This window comes from Aptenodytes patagonicus, chromosome 27 (genome assembly GCF_965638725.1).
Source record: "Aptenodytes patagonicus chromosome 27, bAptPat1.pri.cur, whole genome shotgun sequence".
In the NCBI taxonomy this organism is placed as follows: domain Eukaryota; kingdom Metazoa; phylum Chordata; class Aves; order Sphenisciformes; family Spheniscidae; genus Aptenodytes; species Aptenodytes patagonicus.
The window spans coordinates 1,656,580-1,681,321 of record NC_134975.1 but is presented as its reverse complement, the minus strand read 5'-3'; the positions used below and the strand labels follow the sequence as shown (position 1 = coordinate 1,681,321).

Sequence of the window (24,742 nt, the reverse complement as noted above, 5' to 3'; positions counted from 1 at the left end):
ATGTAGTCTAGGGAAAATGTCTCATCTGGCTAGAGTTTTACGTAAAGCTTTGGGCTGCCTCTCGTTCTCCCTGAGCCTGTTCGGCCAGTCTCCCTGGGGCTGGGCAGGGAGCGATGCACGACGAGTCCCAGTGGTTCTGCAGCCCACAGCTCCGAGAGGGGAGGCTTGTGCCCCAGACTGAAGGTCCTTGGCCTTGATTTTGCAGAGAAACCCATCAGCCTGCAGTCTCAACATTCCTCTAACAGGTCTCAGCTCCCCTACTAACCAGCAAACACAGATCACTTATCTTTTTCTTTTGTTGATTGAAGTTGTCAATGATGACACCAATGAACAAGTTCAGGGTGAAAAAGGAGCCGAAGATAATGAAGATAACAAAATATATGTACATGTAAATGTTGTCCTCATACTTGGGTTGCTCTTCTTGCTGAATGGGAGGTGAGGAGAGAAATAAATGACATTTCAAAGACGTCATACAAATACACTTAAAATGAGATTGGCCATGTTTCCAAGTACTCCACGTAAGGCAGTCATGCTTCATAAAGCTGTAGTTATAGGTGGAAAAACCGTGTCCTCACACTGTTTAAAGTAAAGCAAAAGTATATGCATGTGTATTGTATGGAGGATGGTGATCTAATTTTCACAAATATGCTACAGTTTAAACTGACTTCCATTGTAAATGAGGTCAGTGCCAATAAAATATATAGTAATTTGCAAATCACAAAGGAAATGATCATTTTAATGACAAGCGCTGTCAAAGTGAAGACATCATTCTTTCTTTTGAAGAGGGATGTGTAAGACCATCAGCTGATCAAAAAAAAGAACATTTTTTACCCTGTCCTAACACAGTCATACTACTGGTTTCCAACCCTGCATTCAGCGTAGGACAAGAAAATCCATTTAATAATCTTTTCATATAAAACCAAGAGACGAGAAGGAAAAAAAATTAGAAAGCAAAAAGGAAGTAATGGTACTTGCATGATTCCAGCATGCAAGAACAAGAAAAGTGCCTGAAGAAAGAGCTCCAACCCAGACATAATTTCAAAACTGGATTCAAACCAACACTTGGGCTCCCATGCAAGGTTCACGGAGGACCTTCTGGCTAATTCCTCCCCATAATTTATTCTGATGATGAAATGTATAACTTCATTGCAGTCCTTTCTTCACTGTATTTCTACTCCAGCAGGAGCTTCCCTGCCCCTAAAGCAACCAGAGGAACCCTGCCCTTTTCGGGATTTTCTTGAGCATCTTTTAACTTATCACACTAACGGAGCAAATGAAACAATCACAGCATTAAATACATAATATAAGCATAGTTCTACATTTTTTACTCTTGATTTTACCAAAGCAAAATAGCAGAGTGAAATACTGGGAGGTGAGTTTGTGGTCATGTACTTTACCTTTCTAGAATCTACTGCTGCATACATGATGTCCATCCAGCCCTTGAAAGTAGCCTAGCAAAGAAAACACACGTTCTCTTAGACAGAATTCACCCAGAGTAAAAGAACAAGTCTGATTTGTGCCAGCTACGTCAAGGATTCCCTGGCACTCTTGATCGCCCTGTATACTGAACTTTAATATTACTTAAATATTTCTCTTTTCATTTAATCTAAATGAAATGAATCAAGCTGGAGAAGTGGGCCCGTGTGAACCTCATGAGGTTCAACGAGGCCAAGTGCAGGGTCCTGCACCTGGGTCGGGGCAACCCCCAGTATCACTACAGGCAGGCAATGAAGGGATGGAGAGCAGCCCTGCCGAGAAGGACCTGGGGGTACTGGTGGATGAAAAGCTGGGCATAAGGCAACAATATGCGCTCGCAGCCCAGAAGGCCAACCGTATCCTGGGCTGCATCCAAAGCAGCGTGGCCAGCAGGTCGAGGGAGGGGATTCTGCCCCTCTGCTCTGCTCTGGTGAGACCCCCCTGGAGCACTGCCTCCAGCTCTGGAGCCCTCAGCACAGGAAAGACACGGACCTGTTGGAGCAGGTCCAGAGGAGGGACACAAAAATGATCCGAGGGATGGAATCCCCTTCCTGTGAGGGCAGGCTGGGAGAGTTGGGGTTGTTCAGCCTGGAGAAGAGAAGGCTCCGGGGAGACCTTATTGCGGCCTTTCATACTTAAAGGGGGCTTATAAGAAAGATGGGGACAAACTTTTTAGCAGGGCCTGTTGCGACAGGACAAGGGGATATGGCTTTAAACTAAAAGAGGGTAGATTTAGACAAGCTATAGGGAAGAAATGTTTTACGCTGAGGGTGGTGAAGCACTGGCCCAGGTTGCCCAGAGAGGTGGTGGATGCCCCATCCCTGGAAACCTTCAAGGTCAGGTTGGACGGGGCTCTGAGCAACCTGATCTAGTTGGGGATGTCCCTGCTCATTGCAGGGGGGTTGGACTGAATGACCTTTGAAGGTCCCTTCCAACCCAAACTATTCTATGATTCTGTGATAAATTACTCTAAACAGGTACACTGTTGTCTCGTGGAAGGTTTGGTAGACTCTTTGAAGAGTAGAGCTGGGGCCACTTGCTGTGCTGGGAGACCCATAGTAGGCAAAGGGATGAAAGATAAAATGGCAATTTTATTCCAGACCCAAACCCAGGTGGGATTAACGGGATGCTGTATTTCATGGAGAGAGGGAAGCAGTCAAAATGCATTAGAAGCAGCTTGTATTTACCACTACAAGGGAGATGGTGAAAGCAAAACTTACAACTTGCAGAAGAGCCAGATATCCTGCCCCAACGTTGTCAAAGTTAATTTTCACATTCTTCCATCGAATCTCAGTGGAGTTGGGTGGCATCAGCGCTTCGCAGTCTGTCTTGTTGTTAACAATATCTATTTCAAAGCGCTCCTCAGCTGTTTCATTAAAGCAGTAATGATATTTCCCGGCAAACAGGTTAACCCCCATAATGCTGAAAATCAGCCAGAAGATAAGGCAGACCAACAACACATTCATAATGGAAGGGATAGCGCCAACCAAGGCGTTGACAACCACCTGTGTTGGAAGGGGTGGGAAAAAGTTTCAGTATAAAACACAAGGCAGGAAACAGCAAGCATCAATACAGCTGTTTTTGGGGGGGGAATAGGAGGTAAGGCCACTGACAGATCGGTGGCGTTTACTCCACGCAGAAGTTGGCAGTGAACTTATTTCAAGCGGTAAAAAATTCTGCTTAAAAGCCACCTACTGAAGCTCTGTTTTTAAAATAAAACAGGCCAGGTTGTTAGATTTACTGGGTTTGATTTTGGATTGTTACTTCTTTAGTTAAACAACAATTATTTTAAATAATTTTAGTTGCCAAAAGGGAGAGGGGGGCATTACTGAGTGAGGCTCAGACTCTCTTCTTAGCGACAAACAGGCTCCTAGCTAAAATTTTCTCAGAGCCAAGTTTGAGGACACTTTTGCTCATGGATTTGATGGGTCTTATCAGCCAGTGGCCCTTACGGCCATTCCCCACTTTCAAACAAGGCTGTTATCACTTCAAAGCCTGCCTCCTGCTCCCACCGAGGTCACCAGCAAACTGCGTGGCACCGACTTCGGTGGGGACAGGACCAAGCCCGGCATTGCTCTGTTAAGACTAAGCAGCGAGTCGCTGTAAACATCAAGGTCATATTTGTGACTAAGCAAGGCCAATCATGTTGTCTCAGGCAGACAGCTGAGCATGCAGCTATGCAGGCTCAAGAAGACAGAAAAGCCATGTTCCTTCCTCCAAACTGCAGCAAACACAGCGGGAAGCGATAACGGGTTTTGTCAGAGCTCGTATCTTCCACCGTCTCCTAATTTTAGCCTTTCAGAGTTTGGGAGCACCGTGTCCCTAAGCATCCCTGGCCAACACATGACAAAATGTAAGCTATCAGGCTTTTAATAGAGTTAGGTCAGCAGGATATTAAATCTTTTATTATGATCTCCTAATTTAGATTCCTTTAATAGATGAACAGAATCTAAACTGTTTTTACCCCTTTGCCTTAGTTTTGAAAGACTTCTCAATACACGGTGATTCGCGAGTCCTCAGGTAGTAGCACCTGAGCCACAACTGCTCCCGGCCACCATCAAGTGTCCCCTCTCCTCCTGCATCACCTGTTTGCTGGATGCAACCACCACACACGCGACAAGCTCTGCAGCAAGCACCTGTCCTCCATCGTAGTAAGCACGAAGGAAAATCGAAGAAAACGGTGATCTAGACAGTAAGTAGCATCACAAGAACTGTTAAATGACGCCATGAATTCGTCACTGCGTAGGCAGCGGGGTGTAAAGGCACAGGTTAGAGTCAGGCCCTCCGGACAGGCTCTATCCAGAATGCCTTTGCTTTCATCCTCCCTTCATCCAAACAGGACGCTCTGCTGCTGAACACCAACACAACAGCAGTACGCCTGCTTGCCTTAAGATCCTTCAGATATCAATCTGCTGCTTTAGTCCAGTCCATCACGGGAAGCGAAAAAAGTGTCGTATCCTCCTGAAATATGGTCACTTACAGTACATCAAATTTATACAGCGTTCAAAAAGATCTGAGAGAAGGAACATGGCTTTTGTGTGCAGACTGACAAAAACGCATGCACGTTTCATAGCATTACTGTCAAACCTCCTGAATAATTTAAGAGCAGAGCAAGCTCTTGAAAATGCAGATTACTATGGAGTAGAGAAAAGCAAAGAACTACATTTTATGTTTCCTTTGCAAAGGCATTTCAAATCTCTATTCTCTGGCTCAGAAGAATTGTTCTGGTTGTATGGGGCAGCAACACTTGTCTTCAAGTCAAAACAAAGGAAAAATAATTGGGTTTAGGTAACTAACGGGGCTGCAGTCGTAACTCTCTCAGTTTTGCTGTGGTGAAAATCCCCCACTTTAAGCATGAGAATTTCCTGATTGTGCATTAGAAATGTCAGCTTCTCTCCAGCACGGCTTAAAAATAGCTTTTAATATCTACAGGTTTAGTGCTAGGTCTTTTCCTTCGTGATCATTGACTCTTAGGTGGGACCTGAACCCAGCCCAGCAAAAGCTCTGGCTTTGCGTCGATGGAAAAGTTTTCGTCCTTTGTGCCTGTATTATAGAATAAAGTTTAGAATTAAGCTAACTGACACAAAGAAATAATAGCAGGACAACATATTAGGGAAGAAACAACCCTCTTTGGATTTGTTACGATATCATGTATTTCTGTCGCTTCCTGTGGAATTTGAGGACTCCTGATCAGCTCATTGCCTCTCGCGCGCTGTATTTTGCGCTCAGTTACACTACAGCAAATTCAAAGGAGATCAGAAGGATCCAGGTGGAATTGCTCCAGTCAGACCCTGAAGTAGAACTGTGACTGCTATTCCCTTCCCTTTTTTTTTAAAATACATAATTTTATCTCTTGCAATATCTCTAATTGTGAGCTAACTGGGATTTAGCACGAAAGACCTACATTATTGGTCTAAGAGCAACTGGGAAACCCATTAATACAACATACCCTTTGCTTAACAGAAACATACAATTTTTTTTTGCATGTTCTTATAAGACTATTTCAATCCCAAATGGAAAAAAAGCACCAAAATACAGAATATTAGTGGCAAAGTAACGAGACGCTGCAATAATTTCAAATCCCCAAGACAGTGGTGCTGTCTAACAATTTGAGGAAAGCTTGTTAAGTTCAATGCTTTGCTTGTGCTTCGTTGCTAGTTCCACAGTGACAGGACAGGGGACCGTAAAGCATGGTAAAAGGGAGGGAGTGGAAAGGAAAAGCTTCACTATCAGACAAGGCTTCCAGTCACCACCAGACTGGACCGAGAACAACAAGGTGCAACAAGAGGAATTAAACCAAAGCCTTTTTTTCAAACAGCTGAGCTCCCCGCCAGTCCCTTCCTGAAGGCCTGAGTGATCCGAGAAAGGAAGCAGCCTTTTACCCCCTTGCAGGCAGATTGCATTTTTAAAAACCCCTCAGATATAGTCTTTCAATCCAATTCCGCCAGCAGCCAACACCTAGAGGGGCTGGAGACACTGAGGTGGTTCAAATTCTGCTTCTTTGCACCTGGTGATTCTCCCTAGATAAAAAAAGTTACAGCTGAGAAGCCCCCTCGGATGCTAGAGGTAAAAGCCAGGCTAAATGAGAACAGCCAAGTGTTAACATCGTCTACGAATGGCATGTGGTTTGGGCCAGTAATTAATGTATGAGGCAGCTTAATGCATCTCCCTTTCTTAAGAGGGGAGGGTGCAGCGGTGGGCAGGGTGAGGGGACATCCACGGTAGAGGTGATCGAGTCAGCAGCTGCATCATGATTCTGTTTGGAATTTTCTTTCCACCAGTTTTGATCAGTTCTAGCATGCTTAAAAAAAACCGCTCCACAGGCATGCAGAAGGATCAGCTGCTAATGGCATCTTACCCTCATCCCCTCAAATCGGGACAACGCTCTTAAAGGCCTCAAAGCTCTTAGTGTCCTAAGGGACTTTATGGCACCTAGTTCCGAGTAGCCCAGGGCATTAGCTATAAGGCTGACTAAAGAGACCTACACAGAAAATAGAAAAAAAAAAAAAAAAAGAAAGAAAGAAAGAAAAAAAGAAAGAAAAAAAGAAAAAGAAAAAGAAAAAAAAGGTTCCAGACTGTTAGAATGAATCCCCTAGCACTGATTGCCCAGCCCAGGCTGCCAGCCTGGGCGGCCCCCATAATAAATACCGAAGACATGACACCAGCTGCCTACTTCACTTGACTGAAACGACCTGGAAGGAAATAATGCGGTTGAGAAAGGCATAAGAAAAGAACATAGGGGAAAGATAAGTGAGAGAGAGGCAGAGACACACAGACGGAGAAGGGGTCTGTCGGAAGGAAGAGCCCAAACGATGACAAAAACCTTACCCTCGCCCTTTACTGTCTGCAGGATCCCAGCGGCTCCCATTAAATTTAAGCCAGACAAATTTTAAAGGTACCTATGAGAAAGAATACAGATAAATACACACAGTGCACAAACTGCGCTCAACTTGTACAGCAAGCCACCGTGCTCACGCTGAGTGGTGGTGCTTCATCCGTGGCAATGGCCTTCAGGGACGGGACGCGTGCCTGAGCTTGCTTCTGCCAAAGTAATTCTGAAAAACGTGAACGCTGAGCCCGTCACACGCGGTGCTGAGGCAGCCGATTCCAACTTCTGCTGCCTGAAACCCCAAGGATGGGTGTGTCTTTTCGGCTTCTAACACAGAGCAACTGTCGGGCACTTTTTTTGCCTGCTTGACCTTGCAATGACATTTGTGAGCATCTCTGCGGGAAGACGAGGATGGGCACGTCCGTCTGACAGACGGGCAACCTGAGGTGTACAGCAATTGCGTGGTTGCTCGGGCTCATACGCTGACGCTGGGACACAGCTGGGGACAGGTTTCTTATATCCATTTTTCAACACCATAACCACAAAGACAACCTATTTTCTTTAGCAGCTTGGAATCAGATTTGGGCTCTACGCTTGTGAATTATTGACTATCCTTAACCAACCCATACTGAGAGGAGCTCAGCGTCCCGCAGGATTAAGCCCTGTATTACCAAAAGCCTGAAAGCGTGGGGCCATCTACTTTGTGACCTGGCACGTGCGTTTAGGGCAGCAGTCCATTTCCCACGTGAGCCAACGGAAAACTCTTTAGATTAGATCAGGCATGACGTGGCCATATGTAAAGAGTATCTACAGACACCATTTCATCAGCATCCCACTATCTTCCATTTTTGGCTAGTACCACATTACAGACACAGATACGAACAGATATGTCAACCTTTTTTAAGGAAAAAAAAGAGACATCGATATACAGTAACAAATAATGGAAAAACATGAGACCTCCTCCTATAACAGGTGGGGATTTTTTAGCTTAATTCTCAGAATAGGACACTTCCTATTTATCATTCTTTTTTAAAAAAGGGATATTAGGATAATAAAGTGAAATTAATTACAAGGACGATTCTTATTCCACACACATTCCAGGGAAATTTCAGGACCAGATTTCAAATGCATGAACGTGTGGGAAAACTTAGAGATTTCATCTTATTTTACTGTTTGTGCATGTGCTTCACGCTTTTTCTGTCTTCATATCTTCATATCTGCCCCAAAATAAGTGGCCACAATATACGGCAACACGGCTCTTCGTTTTTTCCACGTGGTTTTCTGATTTTAAAATTACACTGGTTAAAAACACGCCAGGGGTGTCCCAAAGGTTTAGAACAAAGCCTTTGTGATCAGCCTGCTCAGGACAGGACCAAGCCCACAGCAGCACCGGTACATTAAAGTCCTGGTCCCACATTTCAAAATACAGATGGGATTGGAGGTATGGGCTATAAGGTCCATATACAGAGAACTACCGTGTTTTACCCCGTAAATCTAATACAGGGTACGGGCTTCACTGAATCCTCACTTTTAGAGCTTCTTCCCCTTGGGATAATGCCTCACTCCCGAGTAGGAAACTAACAGGAGGGCGGTTAAACGTCTAAAGGCTGTTTTAGCTTTCATGGGGTCTTTTCAGTATTATTCTCTCGGGACACTCCGACAGAAGACACAGCAGGCACCGATGTCAGACAAAAGGAATTCCAGATTGACTGAAAAGCAGAAGCCTTTGTTATTACCCAGAAAAAGGCTTTGTCTTCACAAATACACCCAGCAAGCTTTGGGAATCAGAGGAGGAGGGTTATTTGACAATGCTATCAAACCTGAAAAATAACATTCAAGAGCGTTGTTATGATGCAAAGGCTTATTCTCTATCAGTTACGGCTGCCATCCTGACTCCACTCGAACCCCGTCTACGTCACATTAGATAATTTGGGGGGGGGGGGAGGGGAAAAAGTGATTTAACAGATACAGGACACGATGCATAGCTGAGATTTTGTCGAGTAATATTTTGGCATCTCGAATTCACATTTCAGATTTTTTGCAGACAAAAATGCGCAACTCTCCTGTCTACGATACCACGTGAAAAGAGAATTTCTGCTAAAGCACTGTGAATCCAGGTTCCTTGTACACATGCACTTGTTCACTCCCTGTAAACGTGTTACCTGACTGGGAAGCTCCTTATCTTTACTCCACCAGCAGCCAGATACTTGGGAAGCAAATGAAACTTGTAACGCATCTGTCAATTAAACTGCACTGCACTTGTTCCCAGCAGCTGGAATTCAACTCACAACATGAAGCATAAGGACTGTGAATGCTATTTTTGTGCTCAGCTGCTGGTCGTCTTTTTAATACAGTACCCCAAAGAATTTCATTTGCGGAAACCCTCTCCTCAGAGCAGTACAGAAGAGTAGATGGTATCTCGCATTGGTTTCCACGTTAGCACTTGCACTTCATCTTAAGGCAGTGAAAGAGATACAGCGTTATTTTCAGAAAAGAAGAGTTACTACTTCAAGATGTGTGTTAAAAGGAAAGGTGTTAAGGGTGTCAGAGAGGACTTTTTTTTTTAAAATTAAAAAAAAAATAATTCCGTTTTCCACAGGAAACGTAGACATCTTGAGTCACTTCTGCCCCTGAATTCCAAGCATAGTTCCTCCACCTACTCAGAAATATTTCCAGAGTGATAATGTCACTGAACAGCAACTTGGCATAACTGAATCATATTCAAAATGTTCCAAATGAGAAGCTTGAAAAAAATTATTTTTTTTTTTATGCTTGCTCTTGGGGCACTCACTAAGGACACTGATTCACAACTGGACGTGATTAAACATTTTAAAATAATCCAAGCACTTGGGATTCTAAAGTTCCTTTTTTTGCAATTCTTTGGACTTCAAGTCCTATTGAATTCCATAATTTTCTGCCACTTTTGACAGCATAAATTCCATTTATTTTAAATGCCCTTGCTGTGCTTCAGAGTCAAATTTATTGCTAACACTTCTCTCTATTGTCTTTCTTCTTTTAATTCTCAAATTTATTCTCCCTACCAAGACGTTCTGCAGGGGAATTCCAGGGCGATCACGTGCTGATCCGTCCAGACCGACCGTTTCCCTTGTTCATGCTACGATCTCTTATCAGCGAGCTGTCTCTCTTGTTTGATATGGTCCTGCTTTTTCTCTCCTGGGCATTAGATCTTTTTAACAGAAGGAGGATGATGTTGAACTTCATTTTGCATAATAAGCTTTCAAAGGACTCAGATTTTCCCAAATATATGCGTCCAATGTTCAGAACAACAGACCTCGTTAGGTGGTAGGATGGGAAGATTTTGCCTGCCTCATCATCCCCCTGTCGCTAATAAGGCAAGAAAATTATTACAGAGAGAGGGTGTCATCAAGGAATACCATGTCTGCACAAGTTCTCCCGCTGTTAACACCTTCCAGTAGCTCAACATGCAGGCAGGCCTCTTAGAAACAGTATTTTCAGCGGAGCAAAAGAGCCAAGGGCTGGAAAACCCTCCTTGGTCTCTGCAGGCTCATTAGGACCTGCAGGGCAGAAATTCCACAGTTGCATAGGAAACGCTAGCAATACTCCAAGGGCTCAAGGGTTTTATCCTCGTTTTGGAAACGTACAGATATCTGGGATTGAATCCTCATTAAATATACGATTCAGTTAGGACACTTCTCGGGAGAAAACATTACCCCAGCATTCTTCTAACTAACATTTTTTTCCAACCAGAAATAAGGAGGAGAGGATACATACAGCCACAATGAGGAAATCCAGCCAGCACCAGGCGTTGGTGAAGAACTTGACAAATCCGTAAGCACACCATTTCAGCAACATCTCCAGGATGAAGATGTAAGTGAAGACCTTGTCCGCGTACTCCAGGATGGTCCGGATGGTTTTTCTCTGTTCTATGTAAATATCCTCAAAAGCCTGGGAAATAACCAGGTACTCGAGTCATTATATCGGATTTATTCCATAGTTCAATGTCATTATCCAGAAGCTTATTCAAACGATACCGAGATGAGCAGTGGAATTGCATTTCTTACACCGTGCCCCTTATCTGCTCTAGTAGTTGCAACGCTGCAACGCCAAACCAAAAACACAACCCCAAAAAAAGGAAAGTCCCGAATAAATAACACAGAACTTCTCTGCCTTGTAGGGACCTGAGTACCAGCCGTTATATCTAAATGCGCAGCAACTGGTGTCACTACAGTAACACGCACAGGCCGGTTTTCTCTGCAGCTCAGCACATCCAAAAGGGCTGGGTTCATCGGCAGTCAGACTGCTAATTACTACGAAAGCTGTGCCTGTAAAGAAAACCAGGCTACTGCTGTGGGATACGAATTGTTGTGGACTTCTGTCCTAAAACTCGTGAGTAACGCGTGCTTGAAGCTGTTTGTTGTATAACCCTATCTACTAAACACTCAGTGTGCTGTGTGAAAACAAATAAATACAGCGATTATTTGTGTCTATGTAACACCAGGAGGTCAAGAAGGTCTGCAAAGACAGGAAAGTGAAGAAAGGCAAATACAATTACTCTTGTTCAGTAATGTGAAAATGAGACAGATACAGGGTGACTTTGTCCCAAATCCTCACGTCTCTAGTCAAGCTGAGATGGCTTCTGATTCTATGATTCTATGATTCTATTCTGATTCTATGATCAGAATCCAGATTTGCAGGCTTTCAGTCTTCATTCTTAAGTTAAACTAAACAAAATCCATTAATAAAGGCTTTTGTACAGTACCTACCACAACGGAGCTGTGTTGTTTTCCAAGTAAGAATCATCACAGCTTGCTTTTTCACCAGATTTCCCATGTACAGCTTTCCCAGTTAAACGTCCCCTAGCTTAACACAACTGAGCTACACATTTTTCTGCGTTTTACTCACCAGAGCACCACTGCTCAGTAGGATCATAAAGATGATGAAAGTCTCAAACCAGTTATGTTCCACAATCAGAAAACAAGTCTTCCTCAAGGTCCACCAAGACTTCCCCAGCCCTTCCTCAATATTGACCTGACAACATTTACAGCGCTGCATGCAACCTGGAATGGGGATAGTGCACAAAGGAGCACGAGCCCAAATTCAGTTAGGTAACAGATGAGATAATGTAAGAACATAAAATTGTCATTGTCTAGAAGCAGTTCTGATGCCAACAATACTAAACATGCTGAGTTTCAGTTAAAACTCTTGCTTTCTTGAGGATTTTATGATTACTTTTGCCACTTCTGTATCTGGGCACCTGAATTAACATCAATTCGTGAACAGATTAAGCTCGTTATATTTGGTGAGGTATCCATGCACTTGGCAGAAGAGGAATGGAAAACTTGCTGATAAAATAACCTTGAACCATTTAAAATATCTTTGCCATGGGAATACCTGTAATGGATCAGTTACTGAAAGACATTGAGGCCAGCGACAGAAGGGAAAAAAACTCAACCAGAAGCCAGATTCTTCTGCTTCTAAGTACTCAAGGCATCAACTGTACAAACGATCAACTTGCCCTACCTATAGGTCATCTAAATCCTTGGATGGGCAACTACACCTCCAAGGCCTTCACCTTGCAAATTCTTCTAAACTAGTTCACCCGTGATGCAGAGTCCAAGAAGGGTCTCAAAATAAGCTGACAGCCAGCCCTGATCCAGACTGAGACCTAACCTTAAGGTAAGCTCACAGTAGACAGGTCCCCGAAACAGCTCGGAGGCTTCTTTCTACACTCATAGTCAGCTTACCTTCTGTGAAGCATGCATCTGGGTCCAGGTACTCCTCTGGTGCCTCCACAGGGACTTCTTCTACTTCAGGCTTTATATCAATGGTGCTACCTTCAGAGGAGCTGGTATCATCGAGTTTCTTGAACACAAAATAAAACCCAATCCAATCTATAACTAGTTCCCAACAAATACCAAACTTCATGATGACTCAGCAACTTGTTCACCAGATTTAGTGTAACGAAAGTTGTTTCCTCACTTCACCTCATTAAGATCCTGACCCAGCTTACATCTCATGTTAACAGGACAGACAGTATTAAGTATTTATATAATACATATTTATAAGTATTTGTGGCTCTCCATAGAGCAACTAGCACAAGAAACGTCTGTCTCGAGCGCAAAGAAAACATCATAATATAAACAGAAGTTTTGTGCTGGAACGATCTAGTTCTCCCTCCCAAGATGCTTCCAGGCACTCACACGAGGGTCGAATGACTAGACTGAATTTTTAGCATTTCTTCCTACCTCTTTGCTGCCATCAGGATCTGTATCACTGCTGAAATCTTCTGTGTTGAGATTTTCAAAATCTGATTCACCTACAGCAATAGGTACCCGGACAGTGAGATTGGGGTTATTGATGAAGGACATGTGATCTTCATCTATTATGTACTTCTCCACACTGCTCCCAATTCCACTCGTCGTGCCATTGCCGTTCTTCTGAAAATCAATGTCTCTGTTGATATCAGCCCCTGTATGGTTAGCGATGCAGTTCACCTTCTTGTCATACAATTCATCCAAGGGTTTGACCTCATCGGCCTCTCTCTGCTTGAAATGAGCCTGCATGAACTCACGCACTTTTGCCTTGGTCCAGGCAATGCCCTTCTTGATGCGAATAACAGAAATCTGCAGGTTGTTCATCTCCCCATCGTCATCTGTTGCTGCCAAGTTGTCTGCGCTGAAGGAGCTCAGTAGCAAGGCTAAGAACAGGTTCAGCACCTGAAAGAGAAGAGGTCACGCTTGGCAGAGCTGACACACAAGGGTTATATTTCCAGAGCTGAATATGAGTATTTAGCCACCCAAGTCCTGCTGCTGTTCACAGGGGCTGCAGAGCTAAGTCTCCAAACACCACGCTGAGAACCAGCTCTGGTGTCCCACAGACCTATCGAGGTACCCAGGACTCAAGGAACAAGATGCTGATCCTGCAACGCGTTCCATGAACGGGGGAGCCCTGCACAGCACAAAACTCCGCCGGGGTCACAGGGGTTCGGTGCAGGTAAAAGGGTCCCTGACATAGAGCCCCTTGCAGGATCCAGACAGCAGATGTTGAAGAGAGGGATTTAAATTTAGTGTTACCGGTTTAGTCCCCTCTCTGGCTCAAAGGAAATGGGCCAAATCTAAGCATTTTGAGTGATCGCTCCCAGCTCTATTTCCTTGCCCACACCTAGTGATAGTCCCCAAGACTTATTTTGTCAAAATCCCTTGGCGAGACAAGTCCTCTCAGAGAGAGCTCACAACACTACTTTGAAGACATGCAACTGTTCACAGTACTTCATTCTTGCTTACATTTTCCTCCATAGACTTTTCTTCATAAAATTTAAGACCAGAAGGAAACATCATGATCTAGTCTAACCTCCCACACAACAGGCCGTGCAATTTCACCAGCCGATTCTTGCACACAACTATACCTCATGATTGAGCTAGTGGGCAGACTTCAGAAGGAACTTCCAACCTGATTTTAACACTTCAGGACCTTCCCCTGCGTACTAAATTATTTCCTCTCCTGGCATTTGAAAAGCCAGGTTTTGCTTCTTTTAAGCTTCTTTTACCCCCTCAGGCAAGGTGTGGGTCTGTCCCCTTTGACTGAGGGTTGCGTACCTCCGGCTTTTATTGCAAAGTGCTTGGATGCTTTATTCATGGGCAACTGTTTAAGGCCCTAATCAAGCAAAGCACATCCTTAATATTGTGCTACCAAAGTCAACAGGACTGTTCGTATGTCAAAGGCCACGAAGGACCCCAACAGAGCTGGAACAGACTCACAAATCATTACTCCCTAGTCCTGTGGTCTCCCCGTGTTCTACCCCACCCAGAGGCAACCAATAAAGACCATCAGTAACCATTTACTGACCACTAAATTTCCGATGACCATGACCATCATGAAGACAATCAAGCACATGGCCTGTCCTGCTACTTCCATACAATCCCACATGGTCTCAATCCATTCCCCACACAACACACGGAAGACAATAAGGAAGGAGTGGAAGAAATCGTGCATGTGCCAGCGGGGTAGCTCACACTCCGGATTGATCTTGCAGACACACTCCTTGTAGCTTTTGCCGAAGAGCTGCATGCCCACCACAGCAAAGATGAACACGATGATGGCTAGCACCAAGGTCAAGTTCCCCAAAGCACCCACTGAGTTACCAATGATTTTTATCAGCATGTTCAGAGTGGGCCAGGACTTGGCCAGTTTGAAGACTCTCAGCTACAAAAAATAAACCCAAAAAACAAAACAGAAAAATGACAATTTAATTTCATCTTAAACAAAGAGGAAAATCAGGTAGAACTTTCTAAACATCAACCGTCTTGTATTTTACGTAAACATCTGCCCATGCTTATGCTACTGAAGTCAGTGGGAGTAGGGAATGCTTAACTTCTCTTTGAATTTGGCGTCTTGTATTTTGTACTTAGTTATCCCCCACATGGTGATCTCCCTTTACAAAGGAAAAGTATGGCGCTTCTATCTTGCTTTGCAAACTTTGCAACATTAAGGAACTCGGGAGACTTATTTGCAGTGCGTGTAAATAAAAATTTACTGTTTCTTTCCTGAATGCTTCTCATCTTCCTCTGGAAAAAAGGACTTGTTTTCCTGGCATATCCAGAACACACAATCAAAGTTTAATTTCCAGAGAATCTCATTTGGAAACAGACTTTCTGAAGCTGGATATAAGCGGGAGCTTCGGAGTACCGTGCTCCTTGGAAAATCCGACCTCAGTTGTGGTTCTCTGCTCCCAAAAACCTAACCTTGAGGTTTTCATAATTTAATTTTCAAAAGCTTAACCACTGACAGCACAAGTTACAGCACGTGAAGGCTGTAGGTATTCAGCACTTTTATTATACTGCAACATACAACCTACCAAATTTGACCGCATAAAATAAGAGGCACATTCTAACATGGTCCATCTCCATCCATATTAAGTACTCTACACCAAGATACCTCCCCAAGTCATCCTTCGCTGCCTACATGCAATGAGCTGTTGCTCACATCTCATAAACAGCAGTTGTGAAGTAAGAAGAGACCACAAAAATGACACCATTCCATCTCTGTCCTCCCCAAAACCAAAAAAAAAAAGTGGGTTTCGCCTTTACTTATGTAAAAAGTTTTCTAGTAGCTCCAAGATAGTAGCATTCAAAAAGAACTGGAATATGGAATACCAATCGGAAAGATCGCAGCACAGAAAGTCCTTCCACATCTGCTAGACCCAGTTCCATTAAACTGAGGGAGACAATAAATCCATCAAAGATGTTCCAGCCTTCTTGGAAATAATAGTAGGGATCCATGGCGATGAGCTTCAGGAACATTTCTGCTGTGAAAATTCCAGTGAAAACCTGGAGTGGTGAGGAGAGAGACAGACAAAGAACAGGCAAAGTTTCGCTTTTGTTCATCTTCTGATCTTCAGGCTAAATATCAAACAATGCAATCTGTCACGCCAATTCAAACATGCAGTCTACGCAATGCCATGTGCTTGTCAGCAACAGTCTTTTCTCCTCTGATGCAGCACAAGTATCATTCACCTACCCAGGCATACCAGGAATTAACAGATGGATTTTTAAGTAGTAACAAATTCTGGCCAGAGGAGTGCACCCTTAGCAAACATCTCCGAGTGGCCACAGACTGCAGTGAGGGCAAGCTCACACCGCTCAGTGTCCTCTAGAGTCTGGAACAGCAGTTCTTTCAGTCTAAGTCAACATTAACAAGCAATGTGTCCCCGTAGGAGCAGATCTGCAAGGAATATTTGCCACTACTATCTTACCAGATTTCCTACGGAGAGCACGTGTTCAAACTCTGGGGTCATAGGATGGTGCTCCATTGCCATGAACAAAGTGTTCAGCACAATACAGATGGTGATGGCCAAGTCAACAAAAGGATCCATGACAATTAAGTTCACTATCTCCTTCAGCTTGATCCAGTACGGGTGGCATTCCCAGATCAAGAACGTGTTGGCAAATTTGTACCAGCAAGGGGGACACTTCCTCTGGGACTCTTCCAGCTCTACAGTGACAAAACAAAACAGCAACAGAGTTCAGTCTTCACCTCTAAGGCTGCTGGATCTGTCTGACGCTCAGCACGGCTAAAATACCGTCTGATTTTGCCTGTCCTGAACCTCTCTTGCGTCTCCCTGCTTGCACAACAATTCAATATTCTTGGGCCAAAGATATGTTTTGCCGTATGTACATACAACTCTCAGAACAAAGGAACTCCAGGATGCTTGGCAATAGCTTAAGACAAAGAGGTACTAAGCCGTGAACCTTATGACCATGGCCAATCATGCAGATCGCCACGACAGAAGAGTCGTCTTTGTCCTGAACTTCACTGACTTCTTCCTTTGTACTTACGCAAGAGCTACATCGCATCCGCACGAGGAAGCGCAGTTCCAAACCTGAGCAACAGCCTCGTGTGGATCTTACGATTCAATCCAAATTATCCTAAGTGAAGGGGTACATTTAACTCGGAACTCATCAAGGTAAAACGGTTTAAATCAAAGTTACAGATTCGAAGCGGTCTTTGGTGCTAGTTTTTAAATAACTTAAATGAATTCTGTGCTGAATGCAGACGTGGTCTAAAAGAGGAAATATATGACATAATGCTGCAAAGGATTTTAAACAGGAATAACCTGATTAAGATAAACCACATCCATTTACAGAAATCAAACATGATGCTGTGTCCATTTTTTTCAACTGGCTTATTTCAAGTGCTTAGGGGGAAAAAAAAATAAAAAGCAGAAGTTCCCCCCCTCTATTCTTTGACTTGCAATGGTTCCATTCAGGCTATACAGCTGCTCATGCTGAAGTTTTATATTTTTATGGGTAGGGAAAGGACCACTGCGCTCTCTCTCTCATTGGTTCCCTGGTTGCTTAGTATTTAGTTGCCTTGGAATTTCTAAAGTTAAAAAAGAGGACCGTAGCACTGTAGCCTGTAGGCGTTTGCGCAGGAGGGAAGCAGCAGCAGAACCTTGCTCTGTTTCTAAGTATATTTAGTTTTCATACAATTTTATTGCAGGAGACAGCAGGAATTTGAGATCATCAACCTCATATGGCTGCTGTTCATAAATTCTTGCTGGCTCCTGCATAACATATTTGGAAATCTCATCTCTGTGTGCTGTCCATTTCAGAATTGCCGTCATGCAGAAGTCCCTTTCTCTTTTGACAGCTGTCACATTTCAGCTCTTCGTGTCACTCAAATCTTTTTCTCCCGTGGACCGTAAGCAAAGGAGGGTCTCTCCGGTCCTTGGGAGATGTCTCCTTAGGAGACAGAACACCTGTATCAGACATTGTCTTACTCCTATAACCTCCACACTGCACATTCATTATTATAAAATTACAACTCTCTGTTGTCTTTACCTCTGTATCTATATAATTCAGGTGCAAAGCAAGTAAAATAAAGTCTAATAAATACTTCTGTGTCAATAATGACCCAAAAGAAGCAGGTTTAGGCAAAACCAATGCATGAACACGTACTACTCGAAAGCAGGGCTAGCTAAATTCTCTATGTCTGAAGGACACGCACGTCCTCTGTCCGGCACCCAAGGCTCAAAACCGATCTCTGCTGTGCAGCACTTGCCCGAACAGAGGGGGCCCGGCCTGAGCCTGTACTCCCCACCCTGCACCCCTCACCCTGCTCCTTATAGACCAGCCGTCGCTCTAATCCCCACGGCCACTACAAAGCCATCTCATGAAGTTTAACATTACCATTCGGCATCCTCTTGGACAAACTGAGTGGACACGCGTGTCCGTACCCCTATTTTGTGAGCGGCCACACCTCTGGCCATGCGGAGGGACAGCCAGCACGGCTCTGGCACAAGGAACCCAGGGCAGATGCGGTGTGAGGAACTATCCTACAACTGCCAGGTGGATGGGTCCGCTGTCCTCCTCCAACACACCACGAGAGGGCAATCGATACCCACACGCTGAAGAACACCAAAGGCGCACCTTCAGGCCGTACCTACCCTCAACAAGGGTATTCGTCAAGCCGGTCATTACACTGTTGGTTCGATCCTTTCTTCCATAGGATGCGTTCACCTGATCCATCGAGACCAAGAGAGACCCACCGGGTTTCTTTCTAATTTCGATTTCAGTAGTACCCTGCAAAATTCATACGCTGATTAAGACAAACTCTTAATCTTCCCAGGATTTTACATGCTATCAGCCTAGAAATATGGCACGTATGCCCAAGAGAGAGAAACATCCTTGTTACTGCTATCCTTCTCACTTTCCTACGTTATGTAAGTGGCCAAACCAAAACTCAAGCCCTCATTTCTGCTAGTACCAGTACTCTGCAGCCTTAGACAAATTAAGGACTACATTTTAAAGAACATTTCTAACGAAGACTGCTATAGTACAAAGGAGTTTATACCCTGTACTACTACCAACAGCACAGGCAGTGACTCTTTTAACCGGTCGACTTTACGTGTCTGGTCAGAGTGTGAACTCCACCCCAGCCTCATTTGAGCCACCCAAATTAACGAGGGTTAGAAAACAAGCACTTGACAGTATCAACATTTATTTCAAAATCTGCATCTGAAAATTAGGATAAAAGAAGCTCGGCCACATCACTGTCCGAGAACTAACGGGGATTTCTCCCACTCTAGCCCACTGTGAAGCTGATTTTCTAACACAACAGGGACATGAAACCGTATCTCGATTTCACCCTTGCGAAGGATCACCTCGCTCCCCTCAAGTCAAAGAGCTTGCACTGCTAAAGGCACCTCACGCTTTCCCTCCTAAGATTGCTCTGGAAATGCCAGTCCCTGTTTAGGCACAGACAATCTCATGTACTAACAGACAACCGGTTTTTTTCCTCATTACAGGAATTTGCCGCTGTCTGCTTGTGAGCCAAGGTCTCTGCACAGCCCATGCAGCCCTCCCACCATGACAGTTAATTGCTTGTTGCGTGTTGAACTCTCTCTACATACAGAGTTAGCAAAGTAACTGCTAAGTAATACTTTCGCTTTTACGCATGCATCATGCAGATTACTATTCCTACCACATTCATGCTGTGTTAGAAAGAGAATCAAATACTGAAGGAAAACATTGTATTAACATGCTAACTAGGGAAGGAAAAAAAAACAGATAGCAACTGATGCTTAACATAACTAATTAAGGTCAAACAGGTTGCAAGAATTGAAATAACTAAAAAAAAAATAGCTTGGAATTTATGGGCACGGTAACCAGACTTTTCTCAGAAACAATTGATTTGGGAATCTCTCAAATGATGTCGTTTCAATCTTATCCAGATTCTTTTACACCCTACTAACTAATATTCTATTTTTTGAGCTTTGTTTCTCTCCTGCACTCTGAAATGTTGATCCACTAAAAAGGTTACTCAATACCAATTCAATCGACTAATTACAAAAAGTCAGTGTCAGGGAAAATTTAAAAATTAAAAAAATTGTTTTTAAAAATCCTTATTTTACTAACAGCTTCCCTTGCAAAATTTAGGGCTAAAAGATTGTTTGTGTTTCCCTTTAAATCTCCAAGTATTTTATCTTATTGTGGAGAACATTTGCAACAAACTTTGGTTGGTTTCCCCGTTCCCACGCTTTAAACAGCTCCTTATGAATTGCCCTGACAGACACCAAGGGTTCCTACTATTATCAGTCCTTTCATTAAGGACTCAATTCCAAGCCTTTTTTTCCCAGGGAGCCGGGGGAGAAGGAGGTGGGTCACGGAGTTTGAGAAGGAAAGAAAGGGGAAGTTAAAGCGCAGGGCGTTTCATCCATTACAGACTTTATCGTCTGCGGTCAGACAGACCGACTCTCATTCCGCCAGGGTGTCTGGTTCACTCGAAGGGCGGCATACGGGAGAGGAGAAGAGGACAGACCGCCATGCCTACGCTGTCTACTCATTGACTTCCTTACACTGTCATCGGTAGCTGCCTTATCTATTTTCACCTCAGGCAGAAGGCGTCCCCCAGGCATGCTGGAAGGTGGGCCACCGATGAGGGACACCACGCCGTTACAATCCACCGTGCTGTTCCTCTTCACGTTTCGGCGGAGGTTGGGGAAAATACGCGAGGACCGGCTGCCTTGGCTGTAGCCGCTGTAGCCGCTGTAGCTGCTCCTTCGATCACGACCGCGGATGGGGATGAAGAGGGAGTCTCTCCTGCCTTCGCTTTCCTCCACTGTGCTGTGCTCATCATCGGCAAACTCATTCTCTGAACCTGGGTCACGAAATCGCCCTTTGTAGCTGAAGATGCTGCTCTTGCTGTTGTGTCGGGAGAGAAAAGGGGAGCCTGGGATACTGAGGAGAGACTAGGAGGGAGAAAAGAAAGAATGACAACAGCGTGAATAGTATGGAAACAAAGCACTGCAGTGCCGTCAAGTGCTGCTAAAGTGGTTTCGCTCCCTCTCCAGGTCTACGCAAACCATCACACTAAGTCGTCAGCTATACTTCAAGAGCTGTTCACTTTTGGCTGGCTGAGCTACGTCGGTGAAGAAGTTATCTGGTTAGATTTACTGCTGTCAGGAACAACTTATGCCAGGGTGTGTGCAAGGGCTGTAAACTTGGGCCGTAAGCGTCCTCCTGATCCACTGCAAGTTTAAGACGGTGGGCAGATTCCTTTGACATGCTAATCAGGATCTAAACTAGAGTATTACCCTGACTCCAAGCAAGCATAAACATTAGCGAAGGAAATGAAAACTACCTGGTTCATGATGGAAAATTTCCTTCCTAGCCTGTTATCTGGTAGCCTGAACGCTTTCCTCCTCATGCCATCCTCAGATTCAGACTTGAACACCTTTTCATTGTCACACTTCTCCTCTCCTTCTGACAGTTCCTTGTCCTTTCGTTTTTTCCTCCTGTTTCGACGCTCCTTGGCGCTCTTGGAACTGAGTTTGGAAATCTCCGAAGAGCTCCGAGACATCCTCCCCCCCCCATCATCTTCCACAGCATCTTCAGAGACTGTCCCTGCCGAAGTGACCATAGCAGCAGCCTGAGGGTGTAGGCAAGAGAAGGGAAAAATAAATCAGATCTTACCATGATTAATACTCTCATTTTCTGCTTTAGGAAAGAGTGTGGCTTAATGCATGTGAGCACAAGCCTTTGGGGCAGGATTGAGATGCTTATTCTTTCTCTTGGAAGAAACTTGCAGCCAGGACTTGTAAAAATTTTTATAGTCTACTTTTGCAGGTAGTAAAATCTCTCTCAGTCCCTCAGCTTTGTTTATAAGCATTTGATAAAGGACCAACAAAGATGTACTTGTCTGTCTTGCAGAGATATTCCCACACTTAACTAGGAACTCTGGGAACATTTAATAGGAGGGAGTTTTCCAACACAAAATAAACACAGCAAGCTTGCCTATAATTCAGGAAAAAACAGCAGCCGCAGGGAAGAGAGAGTGCGCAATGTCAACCCCGGTCAACAGGACGTGATGCCAGGGCAAGCCGGCCATGGCATTGCTGCATGTTTTGATTATACATCACTGCTCTGTAATAACAGGCAAACAAATCTTAAAATATGTAAATGCATAAAAAAAATACACGATCAAAACACTCACCTGTGCTTCTTCTTGCTGCTTTTTCAATTGTTCTAACATGGCCTTAAATTCTGCCTCCTTCTGCTCTGCCTCCTCCAGCGTGGCCTGGTTCTGCTCTTCATAAGCCATAGCTACCACAGCCAAAATTAGATTAACCAGATAGAACGATCCCACAAAGATCACCAAGACAAAGAAGATCATGTAGGTTTTTCCTGCTGCTCGTAAGGTCTGGAAGTAGAAAAGAACAGTAGAGGGAAGAGAAAAGGAAAGGGGAAAGCAATTTCAGAGTGACACCCGATACGTGAACCCATCCCAAGTTTCTTGACCTGAATGCTTCTAAGAAAATACAGCGGTGCTGAATATTTAACATCTCAGCACTTCCACTGCAAAGCACTGAGACACTGCACGTTCGTTAGCCATAAACACAAAAGGTGACATCCCTCTTCTTCTCTTAAGGGAACATCCAACGGATGCAAACTGAAAACGATTCAGAAGTACAATGTGAAACTCGATGCTGAGACTCCCTTAAAACAAAACCACATAGAAGAAAAGCCATTTCAGCAAGGTCCCCAAACCATCCTCAGGTTACAAGGAAACACTCTGCCCTCCAAAGCACCTGGGCACCTTCTGTCAGCGGAGCTGAACTGCTCACAGTCTTCTGCCGCAGGCGGTCAGGTTCTTCCAGAACTAATTCACAGTTCAGCTGCACGCACGCTGAGGACCCACCATCCCTTCCAGACTTGAAAGTACAACACCCGCTTACAGGTAACGTCCCCTTCCTCCTCAACACACCGTATCTCATTGCGCGGCTTTACTTGTCGTTATTCTTCCAGATAGGAGGAATAAAATAAAGCTTGTCACATTTGCCTTTCCTGTATTGTCCCCAAATTCCCATCTTGTATAACACCGAAGCAAAGTGTTTACTTACTAATTGATACAAGTTTTCCCAGAAGTCCTGAGTCATAAGGCGAAATAAAGCCAGAAAAGCCCAGCTGAAAGTGTCAAAGCTCGTGTAACCATAGTTCGGGTTCCGTCCTGCTTTCATGCACGTGTAACCCTCCGGACATTGACTGTGAAGAAGACAACAGCCAGTTCAGGGCATCAGGGCAGTAAAAGGGATAGAGCAGGCTGACAACATGCACATTATCCATGCTGACGGAGATTTTCATAACCCTCGTAACAAATGGCATGCATTTTGCTTTCCGTGTCACGTACGAATAGCAAACAAGGAGACTGACAGACAGGATTTCAGAAAAGCCCTGTTATCTTTGTCCTATGGAAACAAGATGCGGCAACGCGAGGCTTTTCACCCAACGTGAGCCGAAAGGACTAGCTCTTGCCCTAAGTGTCTTTAGAGCTGAAGGACTGGGTGAAAAACCAATTGGAGGCAACAGCACATGGAAAGTTTCCATTTCTGAACCTCCATCCCCTACTTCTCCGATGATTCTTATGGTTGGCTTCAGAGGGAAATAATGCCACTAGTAATCATCATTAGACGTACCTGCCTCCTGAGATGACATGAAAAATGTCAGCTTACATTATATTAGTCAAACAGATAGTAACAATGGATTAATAATTAGATTAAGAAATGTGAAACCTTTTACGCGCGAAACAACACCAGAACCAACAAAGGAAGCAACAGGAAATATTCCAAAGGTTTTGCCATCGTTAGCCAACATCAATGGTAATTAGAGTCTCTACTTTTAATAAAGCTCAACACTCACCCTGCATCTGAGCTGTTACCACAGAGCAAAGGATCAGGGGCACCAGGAATTATGTAAAAATTTGCTGAAGAAGATGAAAAAGAAAAGATTACATGCACACACATATGGAGTTAGAGGATTTAACATACTACAGCACTATAAAAACCTTCCCTGAAGAGCCCTTTAGATCCCCTACTGATAAATTTATCAGTAAACTAACTCAGCTTTAAATAACATTAGCCCCACTAACGGTGCCGGAGTTTAAACACCTTTCTGGAAGTCAGTACAGCATTTCGAATAAAGATTTAAAACTAGCTGACTGCACAGCAGAGAAGCTCAAAGTGAGAAGGGAGGAAGAAATTGAGTTACAAAAACTTGGAGGCTGGTTCCTTGATCATCCGCAGCATCGTTTACAGCTCTGAAATCCTGCCAGCGCGGAAGGATGCTGCAAAGCAGAAACAGGTACCAGCAACTTCATGTGCATTCTCTGGAGAACTCAGCAAAACTAAGTGAAGGTCCCGACATTCAGCCCAGGGACTGAAACGGGCAGAGTTACTGCCCCTTTACCATATTTAAACAGTTTTTAATCAGAAACAAAACAGAAAAAAATGCATTTTTGACAAAATATTTAGCTAAAAGAGCACAGCCAAGACCTTCTAAAGGATGAACCCAACTAGAAACACCTTAACAAGGCCAGGTTGCTAAAAACTGAAAAATATCTGAGCAAGGGGTTTTTACTGCGCAAAGCTGGACACACCACGTTATAAGCCACGTCAGAAAT

At 44.1% G+C, this 24,742-nt stretch overlaps 1 protein-coding gene across 4 annotated transcripts in view; it reads right to left on the bottom strand.

The window, feature by feature from the left end:
* SCN8A (sodium voltage-gated channel alpha subunit 8) overlaps window positions 1–24,742 on the bottom strand; it is a 60,566-nt gene that overhangs the window by 7,416 nt on the left and 28,408 nt on the right. For all 4 annotated transcript variants that reach the window (XM_076360507.1, XM_076360504.1, XM_076360506.1 and 1 more), the window contains 17 exons: window positions 23,983–24,046; window positions 23,187–23,328; window positions 22,280–22,486; window positions 21,428–21,715; window positions 20,676–21,035; window positions 18,732–18,867; window positions 16,539–16,777; window positions 15,940–16,113; window positions 14,633–14,989; window positions 13,033–13,503; window positions 12,532–12,649; window positions 11,690–11,844; window positions 10,559–10,732; window positions 6,335–6,457; window positions 2,697–2,981; window positions 1,398–1,451; window positions 287–424 (listed from right to left, as the gene is read on the bottom strand). In XM_076360507.1, the coding sequence (XP_076216622.1) occupies window positions 287–424; window positions 1,398–1,451; window positions 2,697–2,981; window positions 6,335–6,457; window positions 10,559–10,732; window positions 11,690–11,844; window positions 12,532–12,649; window positions 13,033–13,503; window positions 14,633–14,989; window positions 15,940–16,113; window positions 16,539–16,777; window positions 18,732–18,867; window positions 20,676–21,035; window positions 21,428–21,715; window positions 22,280–22,486; window positions 23,187–23,328; window positions 23,983–24,046 (3,485 nt within the window). The remainder of the gene's footprint in view (window positions 1–286; window positions 425–1,397; window positions 1,452–2,696; window positions 2,982–6,334; window positions 6,458–10,558; window positions 10,733–11,689; window positions 11,845–12,531; window positions 12,650–13,032; window positions 13,504–14,632; window positions 14,990–15,939; window positions 16,114–16,538; window positions 16,778–18,731; window positions 18,868–20,675; window positions 21,036–21,427; window positions 21,716–22,279; window positions 22,487–23,186; window positions 23,329–23,982; window positions 24,047–24,742) is intronic.